We start from the raw sequence: 25,985 nt of genomic DNA on the forward strand, positions 1-25,985 counted from the left end.
TTCATGCTTTACAGTAGCAAGTTGCTGAGTCAACACCCCTTGCCATTTGCCGCATTGCATGAATGACTGTGAACAAAACTCTCGGCAGTTTGTGCTACATGTTTCCTGAGACAAACTTCGGAATTCCCCTCCCAATGTAAAGCTTCTTAGTTATCTATCTTTGATCAGGCCAAAACTCGAATACGCGTGTGTAGTCTGGGATCCGCATACGGCATCCAACATAAAGAAGATTGAAAAAATACAAAGGAAGGCAGTTAGGTTTGTGTTCTCTAAATTTTCCAAATCTGATTCACCCTCTGAAATAATGCAATTTCATGGTATTCCCCGCCTTGAGTGTCGTCGACAAGGTACTCGTTTAGATTTTCTTTCCCTCTTGCTCAAACGTAAGTTGGGACTTGACCCGTCATTATATCTTTTCCTTTAGCCCGGAAGAAGCACACGCCACTATCACACCAGCCTGTTAGCACCATATTTCGCACGCACAAATCTGTTCAAATTTTCTTTTTTTCCGCGCACAATAGCGGACTGGAACTCTCTGCCCCACACGGACCAACACTGACATATTTGACATCAGCCATGCTTTGTAATTGTATGCATGTTTCTTTTTCTTTTCTTTTTTTTTCGCCATGTGACTTTTTGTTGCCATGTGATTTTTCTGATTTACTCAGTCTGTACAGTGCCCGTCCTGCTTGGACCTAACCATGGTCTGCAGTATGTACATAAATAAAATAAAAAAAAATAAGCAGTAGCTGTCAGCCAATTGAATTGTGGGGCCATAGGATGTTAACAGTTGTAGTTTGATCATCTCGCCATGAGACGCCATCACACGTATCATACATAAATCACTAGGCGCATGTAGCTGCACAACATTATTTCAAGTATTATAGCAACCAGGATAATATGCTTGGAGCTCCCAAAATTGCATCTAATTTCAAATGCATTGACCACCACTGTGTACAGAAGCAAACCCTAATAATCATGGGGTGTTTTTTTCTATTTTTAACTTTGCAAATCATTAACACGGACAACTCGGGAACCGAAACGTCCATAAACAACGAGGCACGACTGTTGAGTTAATGCTATGAACCAACACAAAACATGCAGGCGAAATTCTAGAGGCCCGTGTGCTGTGCGGTGTCAGAGCACGTTAAAGAACCCCAGGTGGTCGAAATTTCCGGAGCCCTCCGCTACAGCGTCCCTCATAGCCCGAGTCGCTTTGGAACAATAAACCAAAAAACATGTACCCAGGGTGCGTCTGCAAAATCTCAGCAAGGTTGGAACACTGATGTTCAATTCGGGAAATTTACCCTTTCTTTGGGAAGTTTAGGAATAAAATTTGGTAAAAATAAATTATCATGGGTCCCTAAGGAATTTTTAGAACCAGAGTTATATCATCTTGTCCAAATAGATGCAGGATAAAGAGGCCTGATATAGGGATTTTTAGGTCTAATTCAAGGAATTCTTAATTACAGAAAGTAACATCACTGGGTTGCAACTACCTTTCTGTAAATAAAGGAAGTGGAACAGTGGCAGCATGGCTGACTACCTAACACAAGCAGCAACCATCACTATACTCTGTTTCATACATAGCAGTCAACGCTGCGGAGGTTGCTGAAGTAGTGCGTCCGCAAAACTATGTTACTCCGCCAGGTATCATTCGTTCTTCTCGAAACTCCAGTCATTGTTCGGACGAATACAAAGAGCGACATAAAACGATGTAGTAGCATTGAAAATCATGGTCGAAGCTGCGAGGCACTCAGTGTTCGGACTTTCTGGCCATAATTTTCATGGAGTGTGAACTACATCTTGGGCGTGGATTTAGTACAAGCGATTCGCCCTACCAACCGCGTATCATACCACCACGTGTACTTTTTGCTTCTCAAAATCTCGACGAGTCGCAGGACGAAAATGTGGCAAGAGGTAAAGCGAAGTCCGGGAGGTGCCAGTCATAGCACTTAAGATTTGTCGCTACAAAATATGTTTGTGTTCGCTTTGATTGTATGGCGAACTACTTTTTGCGTGCGGACTTAGCCTGCACGAACAGGCGCACTAGCTTTGGCAGCGTTACCTGCTATGTATGAAACGGAGTATAGGCAACCTGCAATAGCCAGGCGGCGCCGCTGTCGCGCTGCTTACAGCGCCGCCACCATATGTTTTTTTGGTACTGGGTAGGCGGTCGTTCTTTTCGGCGTGCATGCCCAGTACGAATTTGAAAATGTCGGTTGTTTTATATTGCGGATTCAAGCCTATTGATGCCATCGGTGTGTATTTTCGGCGACCGGAGCTCTAAAAAGGATGTCGCCTTTACGAGAGCAACCATGTGCACTCAGTGAAGGAAACGGACGGCGCTGAAATTTCGGCGAAGTGTCAGTCTCAGCGGGACAAACACGTGTACGACGTTCAACTTGTGCATGTACAGTGCATGTGTAAGCAACCGTCTCGTCGCTTTGCATTGGTAACTGATATGGAAAATAGATTTTGAAAAACATAAAGGGACAAAGTTTAGATGCACGGGACCCGTGAATATGTGAATTTTTCCCGTAGCGTGTAATCGAAAGCACAGTAAACAGTGGTGGGTGTACAGAAAGAATTGCATCTATCGAGCCCAGACTGAACGTCCAAGCAACCACACAGTGAGCCTCTTTATGACTCCCGCGGTATCCAGGTGTTTACAGCTGAATTCAGGTTGTTAATAATGTTAGGGCAGTTTCATGCATGACCTTGCTTGTCGGGAGATAACCGGGATGCGTTTCAATGGTACTCTTTTCACCACGGACAAAGTGCTTTGAACATATTTTTGTGTTGTCATTTTTGCTGCAGTTGAAGAAGTCTTCACCACTCAAATATAATGCAACCAAATTTGTATGACACACAGCTCTGCAAAATCAATTCACCCCTTAGGCAAAGCATGTAAATCTGCGCGAGACGGGCAAACACATAAGGGAACGACATACGGGAGTGGGACCTGAATTAATCACCTGCGACTCACCCCGCGAGGCGTGCTGCCTTTAATTCATGGTACCTCGACACGTACGCGCTAACGTTGAGCGCACGTACTTGAGTACCAGTATAGGACAAAACCGCGACCAAGAGCCCTGCTTTCGAACGCGACGAATCCTGATTTGAAGACCGTTGTTCTGACAGAACCAGAAAAACGGCTTCTTAACGCGAGAGCGCGACCGCAATTCGACGATACCAAGCAAGAGAACTACTAGCGGCGAAATTAATGAACGCTCAATATTATAGCTTCATTCAGCAGCTCCACATTTATACTTTTTTTCTCCTCTTAGCTTCACGTGAATTATAACACCAGTGCAACTTCCTTGACACGACGCACTGCGACGATCCACTTCAGTCGCCGGGTTGACCAGTACGGCCTTGCAGGGAAACGAAACAGCTTCACGTCTCCGTTCCCTTCTCGGGTATGACAGTCCTTCACGCAACAGTATCTCCGGTTGGTTTTTTTTCCGAGTGCGACCGACATCCATGGCGTAGGATGGCCGAGGTAAAGCTTCCAGAAAATCCGCAAAGCTGCACAACCTCGCTGTTTGCGCCTTCCTCGGGAAGCGGAGCCGGTCGGGCCGCGCCGAGCTGCCTACTCAGTGCTTGTCTCTTCGGCCGCGAGACGGCGCCACATGTACCTGCAAACTACACTGCAGGTTGCCTATACATGCAGCAAAGGCAAACTGTGATGTGGCACGCAGAGAAGCAGGCTACTTGGTGATTCAATGAGACTGCATTTTGGAGTTGTGCTGGAAAACGGGGGACAAAGGCAAAAAAAAAGAGAGGACAAGCCAAATCCGATGCAGTGGACACATTTTACCAAAAGAAAGACAGAAAGAAAGAAAATGTTCTCACTCCATTCACATTATATTTAACATGTGTGCTGCCGCAACAGCCTACTTTAAGCTAAGCAAATTTTCGGAATGGTGTGAAACGCAAAACAGATTCGTCCCATGCGAGCTTGCTCAACACTTGCGCTCGGAAACGAGCTAACACTTGAGTAGAAAGGCCGCCCTGTTTGATTCAGCATGTAGCCAACGGCGAGTGCGGCTAGCGCAGAGCACGCGTGCAAGAAGTCGGGGCGGGCACGATACTCTTCGTCGTGCAAACAGCGCGCGCTTTATTGTAACGCGCTCTTGAGCTTCTCCATTATGCGGTCCCACTTGGTGGTGGGTATGACCAGGACTTTGCGTATCTGCGTCATCTCCGCATCCTCCTCTTTCCAGTCGCCGGCGACTGCGGTATCGGCGTCTCCAGTCACGTTGTACTCGAACTGCAGCTCAGCCTCCTCCTCGAACAGTTCTTCCTCCGCGTTGGCGAACACGGCGCCCTGGTCCTCTTCCGACGGCTTGTACTGCTTGCATATGAGCAAGACGTGCGTGAAGTCGTACTTCTTTCCCGCCGCCTTGGCCGCTTCCACGTCTCGCATCAGGGCGTCGTACAGGGGCAAGGCAATCCGCGGCGGAATGTTGACGAAGCGCTCGCTGATCACCAGGCCGAGCTGGTAGCTCTCCTCGGTGAAGTACTCGTCGAACTTGGCCGCCAGTCCGCTGGCGGACGCACGGCACTGGTCGCGCAGCAGAGTCATGATCTGTCGGACACACTCGCGCTGTTTGGTCTCGGTGACGTTGATGACGCTCATGACGCCGAAGACGCCGTCTTCGTCGTCATCGTCCTCCATGGACTCGTCGTCGACGTCGTCGTCGCACTGCTTGATGACGCTCGCGACAAAATTGCGCTCGAGAATGAGGTTCGTGAGGTCCGAGAGGTTGACACGTGCCTTGAGGAACAGTTGCTGGAGGAGCCGTTTGATGCCATGGTAGTCAGAGTCGTCGGGAGTGCGCGCTTCAAAGTCGACGTTCACCTCGGTGTCGAGCATCTCGTCTTCCTCGGAGTCACTGTTGTCATTCTGAGAGTTGTTTGAACCGTCACTCTCCTCATCTTCTCCGAGCCTCTTCTGCCGTTTTGACATCGCCATGTTTCTCGCTCAGATTGAATGGTTACAGTGTTTACGACATTGGCAGGAGCTGCGAGCGTTGTGTGCCAAGGGCAGTGAAGTGGCAGAAGTGGTGCTTGTTTGGCTTCATGCGTGCCCAGGTCATGAACTATAACAACCAAATTTTATGTTCCCAGTGTTGATGTATTTTTGTTAGGTTTTATGTTTAAGTGTGCCCACATGAAACGCTATACACTAAACTTTGCCTAAACTTTGTTCGCCAGGTGACGCAGACGGTCATTGCAAGCAAAATGGCGGAAAGCAATGACTTGTCAGCCTCGCAAACAGAGAAACTTCTTCAATTTCAGGTGAGTGTCTATTTTGAATGGCACCTGGAGTATTAGTTAGCGCTTGTAACATACTGTGCATTTCACGTGTAACTGTGTTCAAGAGAAACGTTTTCATTGATATTGTTTTCTAAAACTAACGTTGCGTTCACCGCTCTCTCCAAGCAATAACAATCTCGAGATTGTTTTTGCCATCAGGTCTTGCATGTTTTTTTGTGTCATTCAGCAATGCCACTGTCCCCGTAATTTGCGCAGTGAGCGTTAGTTTTGTGGTCTGCAATAGTGAGGAGCGCCTGACAGTGGAACGCATCGCGATGACCAGCACATGTTCGGGTGTGTTCTCCTAATTGAAAGCACTATGTCCGTGCAACAACTGCTTACGTTCAGCGTCCTCGATTTTTGCAGGATCTCACGACGATAGAAGACCTTGAGAGGTGTCGGGAAATACTGAATAGGCACAACTGGGACCTCGAGGTGAGAGTTTGCTCCGTATCAGCAATTTTCTTTGTATTTGCATCGTCGTGCTTCACCGCCGCTAACGCGTTCGGTGTGGTGGCGTTTGGGCGCAGGGTGCTGTTCAGGATACCCTCAACATCCAGGAAGGCTCGCCATCCGTCTACTCGCCTCCTTCTAGTCGGCAACCGTCGGTTGTAGTCGATCACGCCGACCAAAGGTGAGTCAGTGCTGCGTTTGCGTGGGCAAACATGTGCCCGAATAACGGTATTTGCTGCGCCGCTACCCGCCGCTGTCGTGATTTGCAACACGGTCAGGTTTTAGGTGGCATAGTCCGTTCTCGGTACGAGGCCGTTGCTACAGTGGCATAATAAACAGACTGTTAGCCGAGCTTGACACTCCTGATCGACAGTCGCGAGTTTGCTGGTGAACACGATCTCTTACTCTCCAGGAAACGTGCAAATCGCCTGCTTCGACCTTTGCAAGCTTTGTGTAGGAGGCTGCTTAAAGACCTGATGTCAGGCGTCATGTAGCACAGGTCATTAACAGGTTGGCCGTTATAATGATGACCACACTGATTGTCGCAGATGCACTTGCAAAGATTTTTTTTTTTGCATAAAAGTGGCATTTAAGACAAAATGAAAGCAAGAGGCCCATCTGCTTCTAATGAATTTGGAGACGACAAATTAGACCCAATCTCAAATGGCCACAGTCATGTGAAAGCTAGGTACGCAGAACACAACCCTTGCCTCTGCCTGGGTATAGAGAGCACTTAGTGCCCCTAGTCCCATTGCTTGGCGATTAGTGCGTGTTTTTAGAAGCAGTAGGTGTTCTTTTTCTGTTTTTGTTTTTCTTGTGTTTTTGAGCAAACCATTGTGCAGCGATCCTAGGACCTGATTCATTCTTTCGTGATACTGTCACTGGTCACCAGTGACAAGAAAGCAGACAAGGGGCAAGAAAGAAGACAGGACCACTGCTGTACAGTTTTTTTTCCACCAGAATGCACCAACTAGCTCCACTGGTCATTTTACAACAGCCTCTGATAACAGGGACAGCGACACAGATGGCCTGATTGCGTCAGCTACAGGTTACTGTAGCTGCAGACTGGAATCATTATCATTTGATGCGAATAATTTTCAATGGGAATTTGCATTTTCCTTTTACTTGTGACTCTCTTACTCTGAACAGGCATTCATGCAAGTGGGCTAAACTGCATCGCGTTTCTTTGTTGTGTCAGATCTGTGCGAGGCATTCAAGCAGCTTGGGGAGTGTCACACATGCTGTTCTTACTACTTCCTCCTGTTCTCCCAACGCAGGTTCTTCTACTCAGTCCAGAGCTGGCGGCCCAGCGGTCTCTTAGGATGGGGCAAATTCATCATCATGTTTCCATTCTCATTCGTCTACAGCACCCTCATGAGCATCATTCGATATGCATGTAAGTGGACTCACCGCCCAGCAGTCGTAAAATTGAGCCCCATTGCGAGTGAAATGGTCAGCCTGCTTCTTATGCACATAACTGCATCTCGGGTAGACATTGAAACCTCTCTAGATGCATTGTTTGCTTGAATTTTGTTTTTCGGCTGTAAATCAGCACATCAGTGCTTGCTCTTTTTGCGTGAGCCAGTGCAGTTGTGAACAGGACTCGTCAGTATATTGCTGCACGAATTTTTATTGCACTGACCTGTAGGTCGCGTAAGTTGTAGTGCTGCACTAATAGGGGTCAACAATATTGCTGCAGAGCCCTGGGCAAAACTAAATCTGCATAGAATGGGGGAAAAAAAAACCTGCAAAAGTAACAAAAACCCTACAATAGCCAGCCAACGAAAATGTTTTCCAGAATTGTGTCCACCTTGCTGAAATGCAAGAGACTGGCAAGTTGACTATTAAAGGTGCATTAATTTCAATAATTAAAATTAGCTAATTACAATAATTTCCTCTGTCTGAGAACTGGAAAACTGCGCCCCCATATTCAGATGCGTACTTTGGGTCCGTAGTGATTTTAAAAATTGTTGTAGTACCTACCGATGGTGGTGTATGTGTGGTGAAATTTTAGTTTGTTTTGCCGTTGCGGTCAGCTTTCGCAATGAGTCAACTTCCAGTATGCCCCCTGCTCCTTCAGCAGCTGGTACTTTGAGTTTGTTTTATAAATATGTTAGACAGTGCTGTTTCTGTAGTACTGGGATGAATGTATGTGCTTTTGCGAGCAGAGACAAAAACTGTTCATTTTTAATGCCTGTGTCTTGCATGATATGTTAGGTATTACAGGGTTAAAGGTTTGCTGGAGGCATTGCAAGGCTATGACAATGATTATTATTATTTATTTTTTTCTGCGCAAACTGAGTGCTATATAAAAATGAACTGAGCAATTCATAATGAGTTCAGTCATCAGCTATGGCTCCGAAGCTGCGGTGTGTGGACTCAGTTTCAGGCTGTCTTTTGTATCTTGTATCTCTTTAAAAGGGTGGAGTTTTGAATTTACCGTGCACTTTCTTCTTTCAAGCTTGTGGCTGTACACACCCCCCCCCCTTCCCTTTTTAAATTTTTTTGAGAGCCTAATGAAATTAACTTTTCTTGTTTCTCTGTTGTTTATTTCAGGGCGGATTATTTGGCCAGGCCCAAGAAGATGTAAGTAGTGGTAGCATTGCTGACTGTGCGAGTAAGGGCATAGTAGTTTCATGTCTTAGTTTCCTCTCTGCACATGCTCAGAAAGGTTAGTACATATTCTGAAGCAGGGGACAATGTTTCACGGCAGAATGAGGGCTCAGAAGTGTACAGCTACACCTCTACATTTCAAGTGCACTTTGAAAACAAACAAACAAACAAACAAAACGGGGCATCGCTGTGACCATCTCCGTGTGGCTTCTCGGAACTTATGAATCATCTGATGCAAACAAAAAGTTTTTTAGCAACACATTTACGCTTGTTTTGTCTTTGATACTGCAGCCAAAAGCTTGGGCAGTTTTGCCAGTGTTTCTCTTAGGAAGCAAGAGCCAGTTATCGCTCCCTCTCTTGTGTTTGTTTCCAAAGGATGTCTGAACCAGTTGCCATGATAAACACAGATAAACAATGGCTGATGTGGGACGTGATAAAGCATTTGTGAACTTGGCAGTGCGTTAGGTTACGTGAAGTGCACTCCTATGGCAAGGGTGTCTCTTGTTTCGTCCTCTCTCTTGTTGAGGTTTTTTTAAGCCTCAGCTTATTTTTGTATAACAGGAGGCAGGTGTAGCAACGGTGCATGAGAAAAGATCCGCTATGCCAGGTATCTGAGTTCATGCTTTAAAGGGACACTGAGGAGAAATTGAAGTTGGCTTGTATCGACAGAATACCAGCTCCTGATTACAAAAACGCAACTCATACTGACAACAAAGCTCTTGTAACGTAGAAAAGAGCAAGAACCAAAATACAGGTATCGCCGCCACAGGCCAAACTCGCAAGTACAAGCGTGATGAGATCATAGAACAAAACAGTGTTGCTAGAACGAATGGTTCTAGCAACACCAGGAACCGAGAAGTCACAAATCCCTGAGGCGCAGCCAATGCATGCGCAAATGTCCTTGACGTCGCCAGATGGCGCCACGTGCCCGGCAGATACGCGCGCGCCTGCAGCATCGGGACCAATAAGCGCGCTCACCGGCGGTAGGCGGGCTCCCGGTATTCCGCTAACAGTAACAAGGTACACGGCATGCTAAAGGTGTCTATTTGCGAGAACTTCGTTGACGACTTCGAGAACGAGATCCATCGTAACGCTGGCAAAACGCCAGTGCAAACGTAATCGAAGCGACGGTAGCGACGGCCGCAATAGCCGATAGATGCCTTCAACGTGCGGCCGGCGGTAGCTTTCTTTTCGGCTGCTGCTACGCCGCACTGCTGGCCGCCAGAAATCACAGAGTCTGCGGTACGTCATGCGCACGTCATGTTTCAAGTCACTTAGTCCTGTGTCGTCATAACAGAATCCCAAGTTTGAATCAGAGCGGCGGGAAAAACTTTTTCAACTTCGAATCCAAATTTCTTAGAAATAAATGCATCTTTCGCTGCTGGCCAAGTGGCAACAAAGCCATGACATGCCGAACTGTCGGATTTTACTATAAAAAAAATATTAATAGAGCTCTCCTCAGTGTCCCTTTAAAGAAGAAAAGCTGCTTTTTAAGTCCCTCCTCGCTACTGTTTAAGCACTGGGCAAGGCTGAAATTGAGTGCTTTGATTTTAATTAAGCATATTTAAAACGTTATATACCCCTTATAGCAAATTTTGTCTCGTGTAAAATGGGTGGAAAAAGGGAAATAATGGATGACCAGTTGTTTTCTTCCATCTCTCGTGCACCTTTTTGCAGTGGCCGCAGACCCTGTGGCCGATGTGATGGCCTTCATCCAGTACTTTGAGAGTAGATATGGGAGCAACCACCCAGTCTTCTACCAGGGCAGCTACAGCCAGGTGCGTGTGTTTTTGCTCCTCTTTTGTTGCTTGGTCTGACCCCGCACTGTTTCGAGTCCTTTGCCCCAAGCTCAGGAGACCTACTGTTATAAGGGAGTAATTACTCATTGGCATCCACCCGAGTGCGGCCATACGGCTACAAAGGAAAGCTATACAGCTTTCTCAGAAACTTCGTAGTTAAAGAAAAATTCGTCCTGGTCCGGGGTTCGAACCCAGGACCACCGCTACACCGGAGCAGTCGCTCTACCAATTGAGCTAACCAGGACAGCAAGCTTATGGTAGGACGAGAGCGAATTGATCAATAACTCGAAGTGGGAACTGTGTTCCCACTTCATGTTCGTGAAGTGCGAACTGTGTTCCCAACACAGTTCCCACTTCGAGTTATTGATCAATTCGCTCTCGTCCTACCATAAGCTTGCCGTCCTGGTTAGCTCAATTGGTAGAGCGACTGCTCCGGTGTAGCGGTGGTCCTGGGTTCGAACCCCGGACCAGGACGAATTTTTCTTTAACTACGAAGTTTCTGAGAAAGCTGTATAGCTTTCCTTTGTAGCCGTATGGCCGCACTCGGGTGGATGCCAATGAGTAATTACTCCCTTATTACAAATCTACTCCACCTTGGGGGATTCCCCTAAAAAACATTTGACCAGCCCTACTGTTACTTCAGGCTGTGTGAAAGTAGTCAGCTCAGGCAGCTTCCTTAGCTTCCTTAGCTTCCTTAGCTTTGTCTGCAAGTGTGAAATGGTGCGCACGTGACAATAGATTTTTGTATCTGTTCTCTGGTTTTACTGGCTGCAAACAAAAAAAACTGCAGTCTGGGCTCATGCCATGAATTGGCAGTGAAGCTGCACGTTACTTTTTAGGCCGTCTCATTGCTTTTCTGTTGAAGCACTGAATTGGTTGCCACATTTGACTGATGTAATTATAATTAGGAAGCAGAGTTGGATCATTCGTACATGCTCGAGCAAAACTTCCTGTCTATGAAAATAAGCAAACAATGGAAGGGGAATGAGGGGCTCGTTATAAATATGAAAGAAGCCAACAGCCACAGAAACCAAGGAGCACAGGGGATTTTTTTTATTAATTTATTTATTTTGTGGTGTTGATCAATTTAGAATAATACTCAATATGTTATCGCTTGAAGCTAATTGATTAGAAAAGCAGAAGAAAAAACAACCACATGCCGCCGGTGGGATCCGAACCCACGACCTCCGAATTACGCGTCCGGTGCTGTACCTCCGAGCTACGGCGACGGCTGTCAAATCTTCTGCTTTCGGGGGTATTTATGTTTCAAGGTTCAAGGTTAGGTTACTTGTAAACATAAATACCCCCGAAAGCAGAAGATTTGACAGCCGTCGCCGTAGCTCAGAGGTAGAGCACCGGACGCGTAATTCGGAGGTCGTGGGTTCGGATGCCACCGGCGGCATGTGGTTGTTTTTTCTTCTGCTTTTCTAATCAATTAGCTTCAAGCGATAACATATTCAGTATTATTCTAAATTGATCGACACCACAAAATAAATAAATTAATAAAAAAAAATCCCCTGTGCTCCTTGGTTTCTGTGGCTGTTGGCTTCTTTCCTGTCTATGAAAAGGTGTGACGGAATAGTAGGAGACAGATTCCCTCTGCCTTGACAGCCCCCTGTCATGTCATTGCTTTGGCCTTTGATCAAAGCAGGGACTTGGTGGCCGCTGAGGGTTCAGTTGGCAGCGGTGTACAGAGGTACGAGCAGTTGACGGCACATTCAGCTGTTTTTAACTGCTTGTTGCTCTTGTTTTTGGTTTGATTTTTGCGCAGGCCCTGAACGATGCAAAGCAGGAGCTCAAGTTCCTCTTGATCTATCTGCATAGTGACGACCACCAGGACACGCCTGCCTTCTGCAGGTGAGCTTTTTTCCCCACGAAGCATGAGCTGGGCGCACGCGTGGTTTAGAAGCATTTCACCAAAAAGAGAATGAACCCATGTGTCTGGAAGGAAACGAGGAATTGGACACTGCGCAGGAGATTTTGTGAGCTGCAGCGAGGGAAAGTAGGCAGAATTAGTACAGCGGCTGTAAATATAAGTCCCGTCTGCCGTAAACAGATCTGCATGTACGCATTGCCAGTGCTTCTGCATACAAATACAAGTATACTGTTAAGGCGGTATAAAACAAGTATTAGACAAAACAATCCATTTATGATGAACGTGTCGAACTTAAAATGTAAAGAACAGAAGTACACCACACGTACTGGTTTCACATGGTTCGTGCCAAAAACTCGAACGAATTATGGTTGCCAAATGCTTTGTTATACCCTTCCGTGCTCATTAAATAAGGCATCTAAATTGCTGTAACCCTAGGTACCGTCGTGTCACGGAAATTTTTACTCATGATTTGTACTCTCTTTTTTTTCTTTTTTTTTCCCCTGTGTGCTCACTTGCCGTGGACTGTACAACATTCTGGTCCTGCTGTCAAGTTATTGTAGGGTGCGTCGACCTCTGTCAAGCCTTCTCTCTGGCTTTTTGTCGGCGCGCCCAACATCCTCAAGATGTTGAATAAAATTGAATTGAAATTTGGTTAGCTTTGGATGATATGAATATTTTTCGCGACCCCGTGAGGTTCGGGTCATCGAGATTCTGCTGTATTTTCCAGCAGGATGTCGTAATTGCAGTCGCCTGATTATCTCACCAGTGTGTACGACGAAAATCGCCTCGGATTAATCCAAACCATTATAGTTTGTCAGATGCAAGACATTAACGCTTTCTTGTGAATGCAAAAAGTAGGTGCTGAGATGATCTGTTGCTTCTGTGGTCAGTGTACTGTGTATTTTCTGGTTGCAGTTGATGGAGGTCCTGTTAAGGGGGACACTGGTATTTGAGGCCAAAAGATGACCAAAAATCGATTTTCAAAAAGTGCCATTTGTGGAATCTACAGGTATTATTTTCCAACTGTACCAATTTTTTCCTTCAAGAAATCAACATTTTGAGCGTAATATTAAATTCAGATGATCGTGTGGGCTGAATTTATGCAGGAGCAGGCAATTTAATGGCATGAAAATTTTAGACATCTGGCTGTCTTAGTATGTCAGTACCTCAACATCTAGGACAGATAGAGATGTCATACTGTTTGCTAAGGGAAGCTGAAGGCACAGTGTGTGCAATAATCTAAGCAGATTTGTTCAGTTGCACTTCAAAAATTCATAATTTCGCAAAGTTTATCGATACATTACATTCAAGCCTTGATTATTGATATTCCAAGTGCTGTAAAATTACTAATGAGGGTAAAATGAAAAAATGGTTCAGATTATTGCACTCTTTGCTCACCATACTATGTAGCCTTGGATTAAAAATGATCTTTTATTGAGCAGTTTTTTTTTCACCGAGGTACTAATGAATGACTAATTAAAATGAATTATCTTGGGGACCGCCTAATTTAGGACAAAGGTAATTTCATTGTTGAAATCGGTGTAAAAAACTGAGCAAGATGGTGCAGTTTGATTAGGAGGTGACTAAAAAAAAGGAAAATAGGTCTAAGACCAGTGTCCCCCCTTAAAGGGACACTGAGGAGAAATTTAAGTTGACTTGTATCGACACAATATCAGCTCCTGATTACAAAAACGCCACTCATACTGACAACAAAGCTCTTGTAACGTAGAAAAGAGCGAGAACCAAAATACAGGTATCGCCGCCACAGGCCAAACTCGCAAGTACAAGCGTGATGAGGTCATAGGACAAAACAGTGTTGCTAGAACCAATGGTTCTCGCAACACTAGGAACCGAGAAGCCACAAATCTCTGAGGCGCAGCCATTGCATGCGCAAATCTCCTTGACGTCGCTAGATGGCGCCAAGTGCCCGGCAGCTACGCACGCGCCTGAAGCATCGGTACCAATCAGTGCCTGCTCGCCGGCGGCATGCGGGCTCCCGGTATTCCGCTAGCGGTAACAAGGTACACGGTATGCTAAAGGTGTCTATTTGTGAGAACTTCGCTGACGACTTCGAGAACAAGATCCATCGTAACGCTGGCAAAACGTGAGTGCAAACGTAAGTGAAGCAACTATAGCGACGGCCGCAATAGCCGATATATGCCTTCAACGTGCGGCCGGCGGTAGCTTTCTTTTCGGCTGCTGCTAGGCCGCACTGCTGGCCGCCAGAAATCACGGAGTCTGCGTTACGTCATTTCACGTTATGTTTCTCGTCACTTAGTCCTGTGTCGTCGTCGTAGGAGAATCCCAAGTTTGAATCAGAGTGGCGGGAAAAACTTTTTCAACTTCGAATTCAAATTTCTTGGAAATAAATGCATCTTTCGCTGCCGGCCAAGTGGCAACAAAGCCATGAAATGCTGAACTATCGGATTTTGCTATAAAAAAAGATATTAATAGTGCTCTCCTCACTGTCCCTTTAACGTTTTCTTGTGAATGCAAAAAGTAGATCCTGAGATGACCTGTTGCTTTTGTGGTCATTGTACTGTGTATTTGCTGGTTGCAGTCGATGGAGGTCCTGTGAAAAGAAATTCCTGCCTCGTAGCCAGAAGCTTGAACTGCTATCCCTGTCTTTCTTTGCACCCTGTTCATTGCTGATGGTGACCTAAAGCACACTAAAAAGTTAAAAACAACATACGAGAACTTGCACATACTGCTGCTGCTAGTGCTCTTGTTTGGCACTCAGTTGACTGCCTTTACTTCGAACTTGCTTAATAATTATGAAAATTCTGGTTTATCACAAATATCTTGGTCCCATAAACACCTAGTAGTAAAAAGGTTCTTATTGTAAAAACCTGCATTATTTGATAAAAATTTTGGTTCCTATCAAGTTTGAATCGCCAAGAGCCATCTGTTGTTGACTTGGTTGTCGGCATGTTTTCGAATTGAATGCGAATTGCATTGAAAAGATGCTCTGCCCATTTGAGTGAAACTGACTGTCAGCACACTTCAGTTAGTTGCATTCAAGGCACAAGTCGAGACTTTTTTGTTGTCCGGTGGGATTTACAGAACAAATTTGTTAACACTGGCTTGCAGTCCTCTCACCGCAGACAGGTGGTGCTGGAAAAAATGGTTTGTGCACAAAATTTTAACTGCCTTTTTGTGGAGAGCTGGAAGTTGTGAGATAAAAGCAATACATTCTATTTAGGGACACCCACTGTTTGTTCAAATTACTTGCAAGCTGAACCACGACCGTCAGTGACACCAAATGCTTGCTCCATTTTATTGTCCTCTTTTCTTTTTTTTCGTCGCACTTGTTCAGTTTCTCATTGTGCATGTGAACATGTTGTCTGTTTGCAGGGACGTGCTGTCGTACCGGCCCTTGATAGACTTCATCAATGGCAACATGCTCTTCTGGGCCTGTTCTATCAACTACTACGAAGGTTATCGGGGTGAGTACGCCCTTGTACTACAGCGCTAGTAGTAGTTGTAATACGCGCAGTTAATGGGGCATTCAGATTTCTTTTTTTTTTTCCCGAGCGTAGCACACTTCCTAAAGTGTTGCGGCCGCATGAGAGAATTTTGGTTATACAGTAGACTCCCGTTAAGACGAACTTGCTTAAGATGAACCCTTGGTTAAGATGACCAGTGGTGGTCATTTGTTTGGTTTCCCGTAGAGTCAATGCAAAAAAAATCTGCTTAAGATGTACACTGCACACGTGCTAATTGGTTAAGATGAACTTTCACGACCAGCCGTGCCCAAGCCATGCAGCTTTACTCGACCATTCGAGCAGTATTTCAGCGGAAGGAAAAAAAAGCTAAAAAATTGAAAGCTTTTTTGCACCGCCGACGATCCATGCGACGCGGGGAGGTACAGAGACCTAACCATGTCTCCGTTGAAAGGGCGATTCTGTAAAAGCAGAAATGTCGCTGCTCCTCCCCTGTGAGGGCACTGAAGGATATCTTGGAAGGTTAAGTGATATGCCTACGCTTGTAGCAAGCAGACGATTTTCTCAGCAGACACAAAAAAAAAAATAACAGACTGGGCAACACTCAACAGTGCCTGATGCACTGCACTGGTAGTGCAATAAATGCTTATGTTGCAATTATTTTTTTCCTAAAAGACTATTTCATGGCTTTGTTCACATATACGAAGTATTTGGACGCACACTGCATGCTCGAACATCATTTTAAGAAGCACTCCTAATTAGATGAACTTCTGATAAGATGAACAGTCTTCATGGTCCCTTGGAGTTCGTCTTTAAAGGGAGTCTACTGTACTAGTGAGGTACAAGCTGGAGGAATTGGGGAACTTGAAAATTCTTGTGTGACAGACGCTCCGCTGAGGCTTCTCGTGCTGAACTGGGGGGCCCCAGGGTGGTAAGCACCAAACCTGAGCTCATAACTAAGGCCTGCGGTGGGGTCCGTCCGGTGACCCGCTGCCGTGCCTTCTTGGTTGGTGACCCTGGACGTCTGTTGCGTGCAATGCGTGCAGTGTCGCAGGCGCTGCGGGAGAACACGTACCCGTTCCTGGCGGTGATTGTGCTGCGGGAGCACCGCATGACGGTGGTGGGCCGCCTGGAGGGCCTCATGGAGCCCGAGACGGTCATCCTGCGGCTGCAGCAGATCATGACCGACAACGAGGCCGCTCTCATCACGGCACGCATGGAGAGGTTAGCGCAGAGCACTGCTTGTGCGATTTGGCGGGAACCTTGACATTCTTGCGCTGCCAAGGATGGTTTTCAGAGGTTACCTGACCTTCTTTAAAGCTTTTACCATAAGTCACATCTAACATTTTGTCTTATTTTTTTACTAGGTTGCACGAATGAACTTTTTAGACCCTTTACACCACCGATGATTTACACTTTTTTATAACATCCTATATAAAACTCACACAGCTTCCACCCTCGCCGTTCGATGACGTTCTACGTCACATCAGCGGTAACTCAGGACGTGCTACGTCTGCCGCTTAAGAACGTGGGTGGCGCTGGTGAACACTCTCAAGGTTAGATCATTTGTAAACATAAGTACCCCCAAAAGCAGAAGGTTTGACAGCCGTCGCCGTAGCTCAGCGGTAGAGCACCGGACGCGTAATTCGGAGGTCGTGGGTTCGGATCCCACCGGCGGCATGTGGTTGTTTTTTTTCTTCTGCTTTTCTAATCAATTAGCTTTAAGCGATTACATATTCAGCAATATTATAAACTGATCAACACCACAAAATAAATAAATTAATTAAAAATCCCCTGTGCCCCTTGGTTTCTGTGGCTGTTGGCTTCTCTCATATATAAAACAATGTTCTATACCTTGTGCTTGGCGCATGATAGCCATAGTTGCTTATGCGCCATTAAACCCAACACAACACAGTACTTGTGCACTTCCCTAGTGCCTGCCTCCAGGCAGTTTCATTTGCCGTGGGGTTGTTCTCGTAGATAGGAGGCTGTGGATCATCTTGTGTCAGTGCTGACGTTTTGTTGTTGTTGTGAGTTTTCCTTCTTCCTCTGGACCCGTGGTGTTGGCGTGTTGCAAGGTGAAGAGGCAGAAGCCATGCTGCACAGGTAGCGTTTTCAGTGTTAAAGGGGGGACATGGGTTTTAGATCATTTTTTTTATTTACAGACCAAATGCAATGAAACTGCACAGACTTATTCAGTTTTTTCTGCTGATTTCAAATATGCAATTTGTTTATTTCTAGGCCAATTAGTTCCTGAGATATTAATATATATCATGCCATTGTCTGCTGAAACAATAGAAAAGAGATGGGCCACCAGAAATTTAATTTTAATGTGTGGGTAGATACTACAATGTGTGAGGAATGCAACGCTGGAAGGAGTTTTCAGTTTTTTGTCTGTGTTGACAAATGGGCTTAATATAGTTAGTTTCATGTGTGTCAAGTTTTCTGGCACTGTATGTCTGGTCAACTCACTTGAAAACTAACTATTAAGCCCATTTGTCCACACGGACAAAAAACTGAAAACTGCTTCCAGCGTTACATTCCTCACACATTGTAGTATCTACCCACACATTAAAATTAAATTTCTGGTGGCCCATTTCTTTTCTATTGTTTCAGCAGACAATGGCATGATATATATAATATCTCAGGAACTAATTGGCCTAGAAATAAACAAATTGCATATTTGAAATCAGCAGAAAAAACTGAATAAGTCTGTGCAGTTTCATTCCATTTGGTCTGTAAATAAAAAAAAAATGCTCTAAGACCCATGTCCCCCCTTAACCCTTTAAGGCGCTTTGTACACAATTGTGTAGACAGCAAACTCACAGCTTTTTCTGAGAGACTAGTGCACCTAGCAGTGATTTCATTGTTTTGAGTTGAACTGAGTAGCCTTCTTGTCGCAAATAAGTTGGTTTTTTTGTGCCATGTAGCGAACGCAGTAAATAATATTTCACTCAACAGTGGGCTAGGTAGCACTTTGTCCACCATTTTTGTGCAGAGAGATTTTGTTGCAAGTAAAAAAATTGATTATTTTTGCTCAATTTCGGGCGTTATGTGCATATTCGAAACGCAAAATGATTCCACGATTGCTAGGGTGCTTACCTGACACAAGAGAACATTTCGGTGTTACTATTTCTAACAAATCTGGCACTTTGTACGGAATTCTGCACATCGTTGTACAAACTTACCTGCTGGTCTTTCACGCTCAAAAACTAGCAAAGTTCTTTTCTTGAGGCCTAAATATACTACTTAGGTGAAAAAAATAACTGATTTCAATAAAACAAAAAATGGCGTCTGAAAGGGTTAAGCCAGTTCTGCACCAAATGTCCTGCATCATTCTTTCATTTATGATGCTTTTTCATTGCAAGAGAAGAGTGGGCTCGCAAGCTCGACTCTAAACCGGCAGCTTACAGCGTAACCATTCCAGCGACTGAAGAGAAGCAATCCTGGAGCCGTAGAAGGCACAAAGGGTGGCAGATGATTGGCTGGAAGGGCCAGGGAGGCGTGTCTCAGTTCCTGTTTCTGCGGTTTGAATCCCAGGGACGAGCGGAGCCTGACGCAGAGCCTGCGGCAGCAGCAGGACGAGGCCTACCAGGCGTCCCTGCTGGCGGACCAGGAGAAGGAGCGGCGGCGCTTGGAAGAGGTCCGCCGCAGGGAGGAGGAGGAGCAGCGCCAGAGGGAGAGGGCGCTCCAGGAACAGCAGAGGAGAGAGGTGAGGGAATGGCTCCCTAAGACAAATTGCTGCCTGAGCTGGCTGGTTGCAATTCATCCTGGGGAGGGACCCCAGTACTGGACAAAACATGGAAGGTTATAGAGAAAAGATCCTCCTGAAATGGTGCTGATACCAGTGTTCGAAAGAGTGACCTTGAGACCTCTAACTTATATACCCCTGTCAAGCGGGCAAATTAAGTGCACTTACGGGGAGTGCGCTTCGGCATCCTGAGTGACACTTTGGGCTACGCAGTGCTAAACGGGAAAGCAAAATGCACTCATAGTAAAAAAAAATGGCGACAGAAAATGAGCGGAATTTCTGAGCAAGACGATGTAAAAGAAAAAAAGACTCATAATATTTGATTGCTTAACGTGATAGCGCAAATAAAACGAAGTTCAATAGTTTTTAGCGATAAAAGAAAATGAAAATAGAAGAAAAGCCAAGACTATCCATAATTTCGACAACAAACAAGATGGCGGCAGGCAGCGATGTTGCATCTGATCACGTTTACTTGTTTTGTTGCTTTGCTTGCAGCTATAACCAATGAACTTTTTTTCTGAAAACAGAGTTGTAGCACATAAAATAAAGTTGTAAGTACTTTTTAGTCACTATAAATTTTGTACCTTGGAACCGCTGGTGTCGAGGCTACGCACTCGGCCAGCAAAGTGAGGTCCGTGAACGCACTCTCAGCGGAGTGCACTCTTCCGCGAGTGACACTCACTTGCGTCGTTTAGATGCGGCAAAGTGTACTTACAGCGAAGTACGCTCTCCTTAAGTGCACTTAACTTGCCCGCTTGACAGGGGTATTACTACTGTATACTGCACCGCAGCAGCAGTTCTAAGCTCGATTAGCACCATGAAGATTTGTTTGAGCAACCATCACACGGAAAGACAAGACGAGCGCATATATACATTAGCGAGAGTTGTTGTCAGGCTAGTAGGTTTGTGTCTTGTGCAGATTTGTGCAAAAAAACCGCGGCACACAGAAAGGCAAGACGAGTGCATATACTTTAGCCATAGTTGTTGTCAAGCTAGTTGGTTCGTGCCTGGTACCACTGTGAAGATTTGTGAAAAAAAAAAAACCGTGGTACACAGAAAGACAGGACTAGTGCATATACTTTAGCAAGAGTTGTTGTCGGGCTGGTTGGTTTGTCCCTAGTAATGCCAGGGAGATTTGCGCAAAAAAGAACACTGCAGAAAAAAAGACAGGACAAACTCATATACGGGCTTGAATAACCAGATGATTACATGAAAGTGAAATCCGTCAGTCTAGTGTAGGTTCTTGCTTCGGTTGGTGCATTTCTTTAGTGTCACTTTTACATAAAGCGGCCAAACTGCAATACCCCTGCGATACAGACGAAGTTTACTCTCATGAGGGCGGTAGGAGTGCATGGCTACGGAAAACTGTCATTGAGGCGTCATGACATCGAGAGAGTGTAAAGCACCCTGCACCCACTTGTGGCGTCGCTTTCCGCTGTCAGTTTTGCTCTATCCAACTGTGTCACTGTAGGGTGGTGCGGCCGTTCTTGTTGCAGGAGATACAGAGGATGAAGCTGGAGTTGGTGGACCAGATTCCCGAGGAACCCCCGGATTCGGACCCTCACAGCATCCACCTGGTGATCAAGCTGCCTGCTGGAACGCGCCTCGAGAGGCGCTTCAGGCGGTCGCAGTCTATCAAGGTGTGTGCATGCCTGTGGTCACTGGCTGCCATTGGTGGTGGTTTTGTGTGGGTGCTTAAGGGGGGATGAGGGGATCGAAGGCAACTTATCTGTTTTTCGACTTAGAGTGATGAAATTTTGCAGACTGGCTTAAAACAGCATAAAAAAATCAGATATAAAGTTTCACAATGACAGCTTTAGTAGTTTCCCTTTTATCATTGTTTACATATTGTCCCCATGTTGCTTGCTTGTGGAAAGCCTAGCATGACAAAAAAACGAGCTACAGGTCTGTAAATGCTTTTAATATTTACTAAGAAGTGTGGTGTAAATCAAGACTCTCTTAATTTTTTTTTAAATTTCTCTGCTCTTTTTTATAAAGGACACAATATGCACCTTCTTTTATGTTTAGAATGTATCATGCTCTAATTATCATGTAATGAAAACATGCGAGCCTAAATGATAAATCTGAGACTGTCTTGACACAGACCACATTTCAGTGATCACAACAAAACAAACGGGGTAAAAATCCATGCACACATTGCAATGCTGTGCTTTCCATGAACAAGGTATTAAGCTCAAAACAAGCCTGAAAGTTTTAAGCTAGCATGCACTGTCTATGTGTAGATGCCGACAAATACCGTATTTACTCGCATAATAGGCGCACTTTTTTTCCAGAAAATCCGGCTCAAAGTTCGGGGTGCGCCTATTACGCGGGGTAAAATTTCCGGAAATTTTTCGACTCGCAAAATTGAACACACCGCGTAAACGCACTCGTGTACGGGCCGCACCCCGTTTTCGCGAAGAAAATGTTAAAAAAAAAAGATCCGTGTAAGGGTTGCACCGAAACTTTCCACGACACACGCGGGAATAGCCTTAGGAATGCACGCGCCGAGGCCTCCGCGATCGGCTCCGGCTGCGCGCAACGGGCGCTTGATCGCGGAGGCCACACACGCGTGCAGGAGCTTCCAGACGCCGCCCAGGAGAAAACGTTGGCCCAGGAGGGCGCCCAAGGCCAAGCTTATCATCATCATCATCGCGTTCCTCCGCCGCGAGCTTTCGCTATCTATATCGCCATCAGCATCTCCAGCTCGTTTTTTTTTTTTTTTGTTGCTTTCAAGTGCCGGGATTTGCGGTAGCGCGATAGTTATCGTGGTTTATGGCTTTGCCGCGGAGAGCGTTGATGGTTTAGCTCGAAGGGCAAGCTGTTTTAACAGCTACATGGCTGGGAGTTTGCTCTCGAACGCGGCAAGCGTGGGGCAGGTCGGAAAATACGACGTGGCCGAGAAGTGCGGCAGTTCAGCAAAAACTTTGTTAAAATAAAGATTGGGGAGCGGGGGGGGGGGGGGGGGGGGGCGAGGCGTCGGCTTGCAATCGTGTAAATACAGTATTGATCACAGTGCCAAGTTCGGGGTGCGCCTATTATGCGCGGAAATAAAAAAAATCTGATTTTTCGCGCCCTAACTAGGGGTGCGCCTATTATGCGAGTGCGCCTATTACGCGAGTAAATACGGTATATTTATTTGAAGCGCTTAAAGTTTATTTTTGGGTGAAATATTTCAGTACAACATAGAAACAGTGTGTGAGATGCCAAAAAGTGTACTTTTCAAAAATCAACTTTTTTCGTGGTTTTTGCGATCTGATCCCCACATCCCCCCTTAAGTGAAAATCTGCTTGCAAACTCAAATGTCAGGAGCAGCTTGACGGGCGGCAAATTGCCTACAGCAATAATCATTTTCGACATCCTCACATAGCTGATCGAACTAAAAAAAAAATAAATGGTTGCATTATGTTTCATAATACGAGCACCCAGCAATAACCATTGCGCTGTGTTACATGCGAGCAACGTTGCATATTTTGCACAATGGAGGACAAACTTGCTAGAATGCATGCCATCGGCTTCACTTGACGTCAAGCTATGCAGGGTAAAATTATTATCCTGCCTATCATAGAAGTCGTGTGAAGGGTTTTGGAGTTACCACCCACTTCACAAATAGGAAGAAAAATTTGTATTTCTGTTTTCTTTGGAGGAGAAATTCTAGAGGCCCGTGTACTGTGCGATGTCAGTGCACGTTAAAGAACCCCAGCTCGGCGAGAGCGCGAGAAAGCCACAACAACGGCGTCTCTCATAGCCTTAGTCGCTTTGGGACGTTAAACCCCATAAACCAAACTAAACCAAGCCGTATTTCTGTTTCTTAAGTGACAACTTCAAGATCCCAAACTCAACTTCTATGACAGGCAGGATGATAATTTTACCCTTATTGCATAGCTTGATGTCGATAAACGGCCCGCCGCGGTGGCTCAGTGGTTATGGCGCTCGGCTGCTGACCTGAAAGACACAGGTTCGATCCCGGCTGCGGCGGCTGAATTTCGATGAAGCCGAAATTCTAGACGCCCGTGCACTGTGCGATGTCAGTGCACGTTAAAGAACCCCAGGTGGTCGAAATTTCCGGAGCCCTTCACTACGGCGTCCCTTATAGCCTGAGTTGCTTTGGGACATTAAACCCCAAAAAACCAAACCAAATCAAGATAAACCAATAGCATGCAATCTCACAAGTTCCCTGGAGCAAAAATTTTTTTAGAGCTGTCGGCAAAAAGTTACAGAGCACATTGCATAAGTGCACAAGGACTTTTTATACATCAAATTAAATGACATACTTTTAATCAGGACGCAAATTACATGTTCTCTGAAGATTTCATAATTCTGACTTCCTTAATAAAAATTTTTTTCTAAGACCCTCTTCCGCCTTAAAGATGCACTGAAGAGGAATCTGAACTTGTCTTTTTGCCGCGGGAACTCGATCTACACGTTCCTAGCATTCTTACAAACTGCGACTTATTGCCCTGTATGGCCGATTTCCCAAATTAAATCGAATTAACGGCCGGCTCCCGCCCTTTTTTTTTAATTCTGCCTCGTACGGTGGGCGGAGTCGACCAATGCGTGGAGTGCCTTTCACCCACTCCCGTGGCGGCTTGCCGCTCTGCCATCGGCGGAGTAATACGTAGTAGTCCGTAGTAGCAAATAGTCCGCGCGCATTTTTATTTCTGCGGGCTTATTTTGCGGCTATATATTATCTGCGAATGAAACTATTTATTCATGGAAACCTAAAAAACAAAATAAAGCGAAAGCAAAGCCTCCACAGAGCTGGCTGAAAGGAACTTCATGCGTTGGTCGACTCCGCCCATCGTACGAGGCAGAATTAAAAAAAAAGGGCGGGAGCCGGACGTTAATTCGATTTAATTAGGGAAATCGGCCATACAGGGCAATAAGTTGCAGTTTCTAAGAATGCTAGGAACGTGTAGATCGAGTTCCCGCGGCAAAAAGACAAGTTCAGAATCCTCTTCTGTGCACCTTTAACCATGCGCTCAGCAGTCGTTCGGATAAATAAAGAAAAGCTTGCAATAAATGCATTTCGATCACGAGCTCCAAAGGACCATAGGACAGCGTCCTCGTTGCTGTACCGCCCATTCGTGTAGTTCCAGCGAGTAGAACGCGAAGTAGCATTAAGTTACCCAGTGTCGAAAGCAGTGGCAAAGGTGGCAGTGTGGCACATGGATGGGGACACTTGAAGTGGATGACGCGTGCGGTGAGATACACGGGCTGGTGGGCAATATAGGGTGCGCAGCCAAGTTGACTATGGAGAAAGCTGTGAAATAAGCAAAGGCTGGCAGTGCGGCGACGGAGTGAAAGGTGTAACAAACTAGATTTTGCTTTCAGTTATGACACGCTCTTCACTGCCTGCTTACAGGAGGTATTCCGGGGACTGGAATGGGAACAGCTGGGGATAAGAGTTAATGGAGAATACCTGAGTAATTTGCGATTCGCTGATGACATTGCCTTGCTAAGCCACTCAGGACAAGAACTGCAAAGCATGATCAATCAGTTAGACAGGCAGAGCAGAACGGTGGGGCTAAGAATTAACATGCAGAAAACCAAAGTAATGTTCAAAAGCCTAGCAAGGGAACAGCAGTTCGCAATTGGTAGCGAGGTGCTGGAAGTAGTAAGAGAATATGTCTACTTAGGGCAGGTAGTGACCGCAGATCCGGATCATGAGAGGGAAATAACTAGAAGAATAAGAATGGGGTGGAGCGCATATGGCAGGTTCTCTCAGATCATGAATGGTAGCTTACCAATATCCCTGAAGAGAAAAGTATACAACAGCTGTATCCTACCGGTACTCACCTATGGGGCAGAAACGTGGAGGCTAACAAAGAGGGTTCAGCTTAAGTTAAGAACAACGCAGCGAGCTATGGAAAGGAAAATGATAGGTGTAACGTTAAGAGATCGGAAGAGGGCGGAATGGGTGAGGGAACAAACGCGGGTTAATGACATCTTAGTTGAAATCAAGAGGAAGAAATGGGCTTGGGCAGGGCATGTAATGCGAAGGCAAGATAACCGCTGGTCCTTAAGGGTAACGGAGTGGATTCCAAGAGAAAGCAAACGTAGCAGGGGACGGCAGAAAGTTGGGTGGGCGGATGAGATTAAGAAGTTTGCGGGGATACAGTGGCGGCAACTGACAAAGGACAGGGTTAATTGGAGAGACATGGGAGAGGCCTTTGCCCTGTAGTGGGTGTAGTCAGGCTGATGATGATGATGACACGCTGACGTCGTATGAATATGAGGAATGAATAAATCTGCCTGCTCTTGCACTGTTCTTACACCGTGGTCTGACTACACACCGCTGGCGGTTCATTAATATGCTTGAAAGTGGCCTAGCCTGCATCTGTCCGGAATGACTTCATCTCTCTACTTCTCATTCTCCCTTTTCACTTCCCATTCCACGTTGGTGCAGTACCTCTATTTCTACGTCTTCTGCCACTCGGATGCACCCAGCAGCTTCGAGATCATCACGAACTTCCCCCGGCGGACACTGCCGTGCGAGCCCACACGCGAATGCCCCGAGCCACCAAGCTTTGCCGAGCTCGGCCTGGGAAAGACGGAGACCGTGTTCGTCCACGACCTGGAAGCATGAGCTGCTTTGCCCCCTGCTGCTTACTCCTCTGTGTGAGCTGGGTGGCGTTCAGTGGCAGGCCTATTCTCTGTGTCGCCCGCCCTCGAACACTGCTGGTCGTCACGGACTGTCCTGCATTGCTGTGCTGCGCGTGGTC

General features: G+C 45.9%; 2 protein-coding genes across 2 annotated transcripts; one reads left to right on the forward strand and one right to left on the reverse strand.

Moving 5' to 3' along the window:
- Nucleotides 1-4,099: 4,099 nt before the first annotated feature.
- LOC149359507 (BRCA2 and CDKN1A-interacting protein) lies at nt 4,100-5,062 on the reverse strand. The gene has a single exon (XM_089571717.1). It carries the CDS (start codon nt 4,979-4,981, stop codon nt 4,124-4,126), a length of 858 nt encoding a protein of 285 aa, XP_089427843.1. The 5' UTR covers nt 4,982-5,062; the 3' UTR covers nt 4,100-4,123.
- Nucleotides 5,063-5,223: 161 nt separating this feature from the next.
- On the forward strand, nt 5,224-25,985 carry Faf2 (Fas-associated factor 2). Its single transcript, XM_089571711.1, has 12 exons — nt 5,224-5,307; nt 5,692-5,760; nt 5,856-5,959; nt 7,056-7,174; nt 8,335-8,364; nt 10,069-10,169; nt 11,962-12,047; nt 15,421-15,512; nt 16,556-16,733; nt 19,050-19,221; nt 20,757-20,900; nt 25,670-25,985. Exons 1-12 carry the CDS (start codon nt 5,251-5,253, stop codon nt 25,847-25,849), a joined length of 1,332 nt encoding a protein of 443 aa, XP_089427837.1. The 5' UTR covers nt 5,224-5,250; the 3' UTR covers nt 25,850-25,985.

Source organism: Amblyomma mixtum, chromosome 2 (assembly GCF_055824585.1).
Source record: "Amblyomma mixtum isolate Tamu chromosome 2, ASM5582458v1, whole genome shotgun sequence".
NCBI classification, from domain to species: domain Eukaryota; kingdom Metazoa; phylum Arthropoda; class Arachnida; order Ixodida; family Ixodidae; genus Amblyomma; species Amblyomma mixtum.

Bases quoted from the DNA above. Each gene is read 5' to 3' on its own strand.
- LOC149359507 (XM_089571717.1), bottom strand. From the start codon at position 4,981: ATGGCGATGTCAAAACGGCAGAAGAGGCTCGGAGAAGATGAGGAGAGT.
- Faf2 (XM_089571711.1), top strand. From the start codon at position 5,251: ATGGCGGAAAGCAATGACTTGTCAGCCTCGCAAACAGAGAAACTTCTT. The intron at 7,175-8,334 runs GTAAGTGGACTC...TGTTTATTTCAG, and splicing joins GAGCATCATTCGATATGCAT to GGCGGATTATTTGGCCAGGC. The intron at 16,734-19,049 runs GTTAGCGCAGAG...TTTGAATCCCAG, and splicing joins ATCACGGCACGCATGGAGAG to GGACGAGCGGAGCCTGACGC.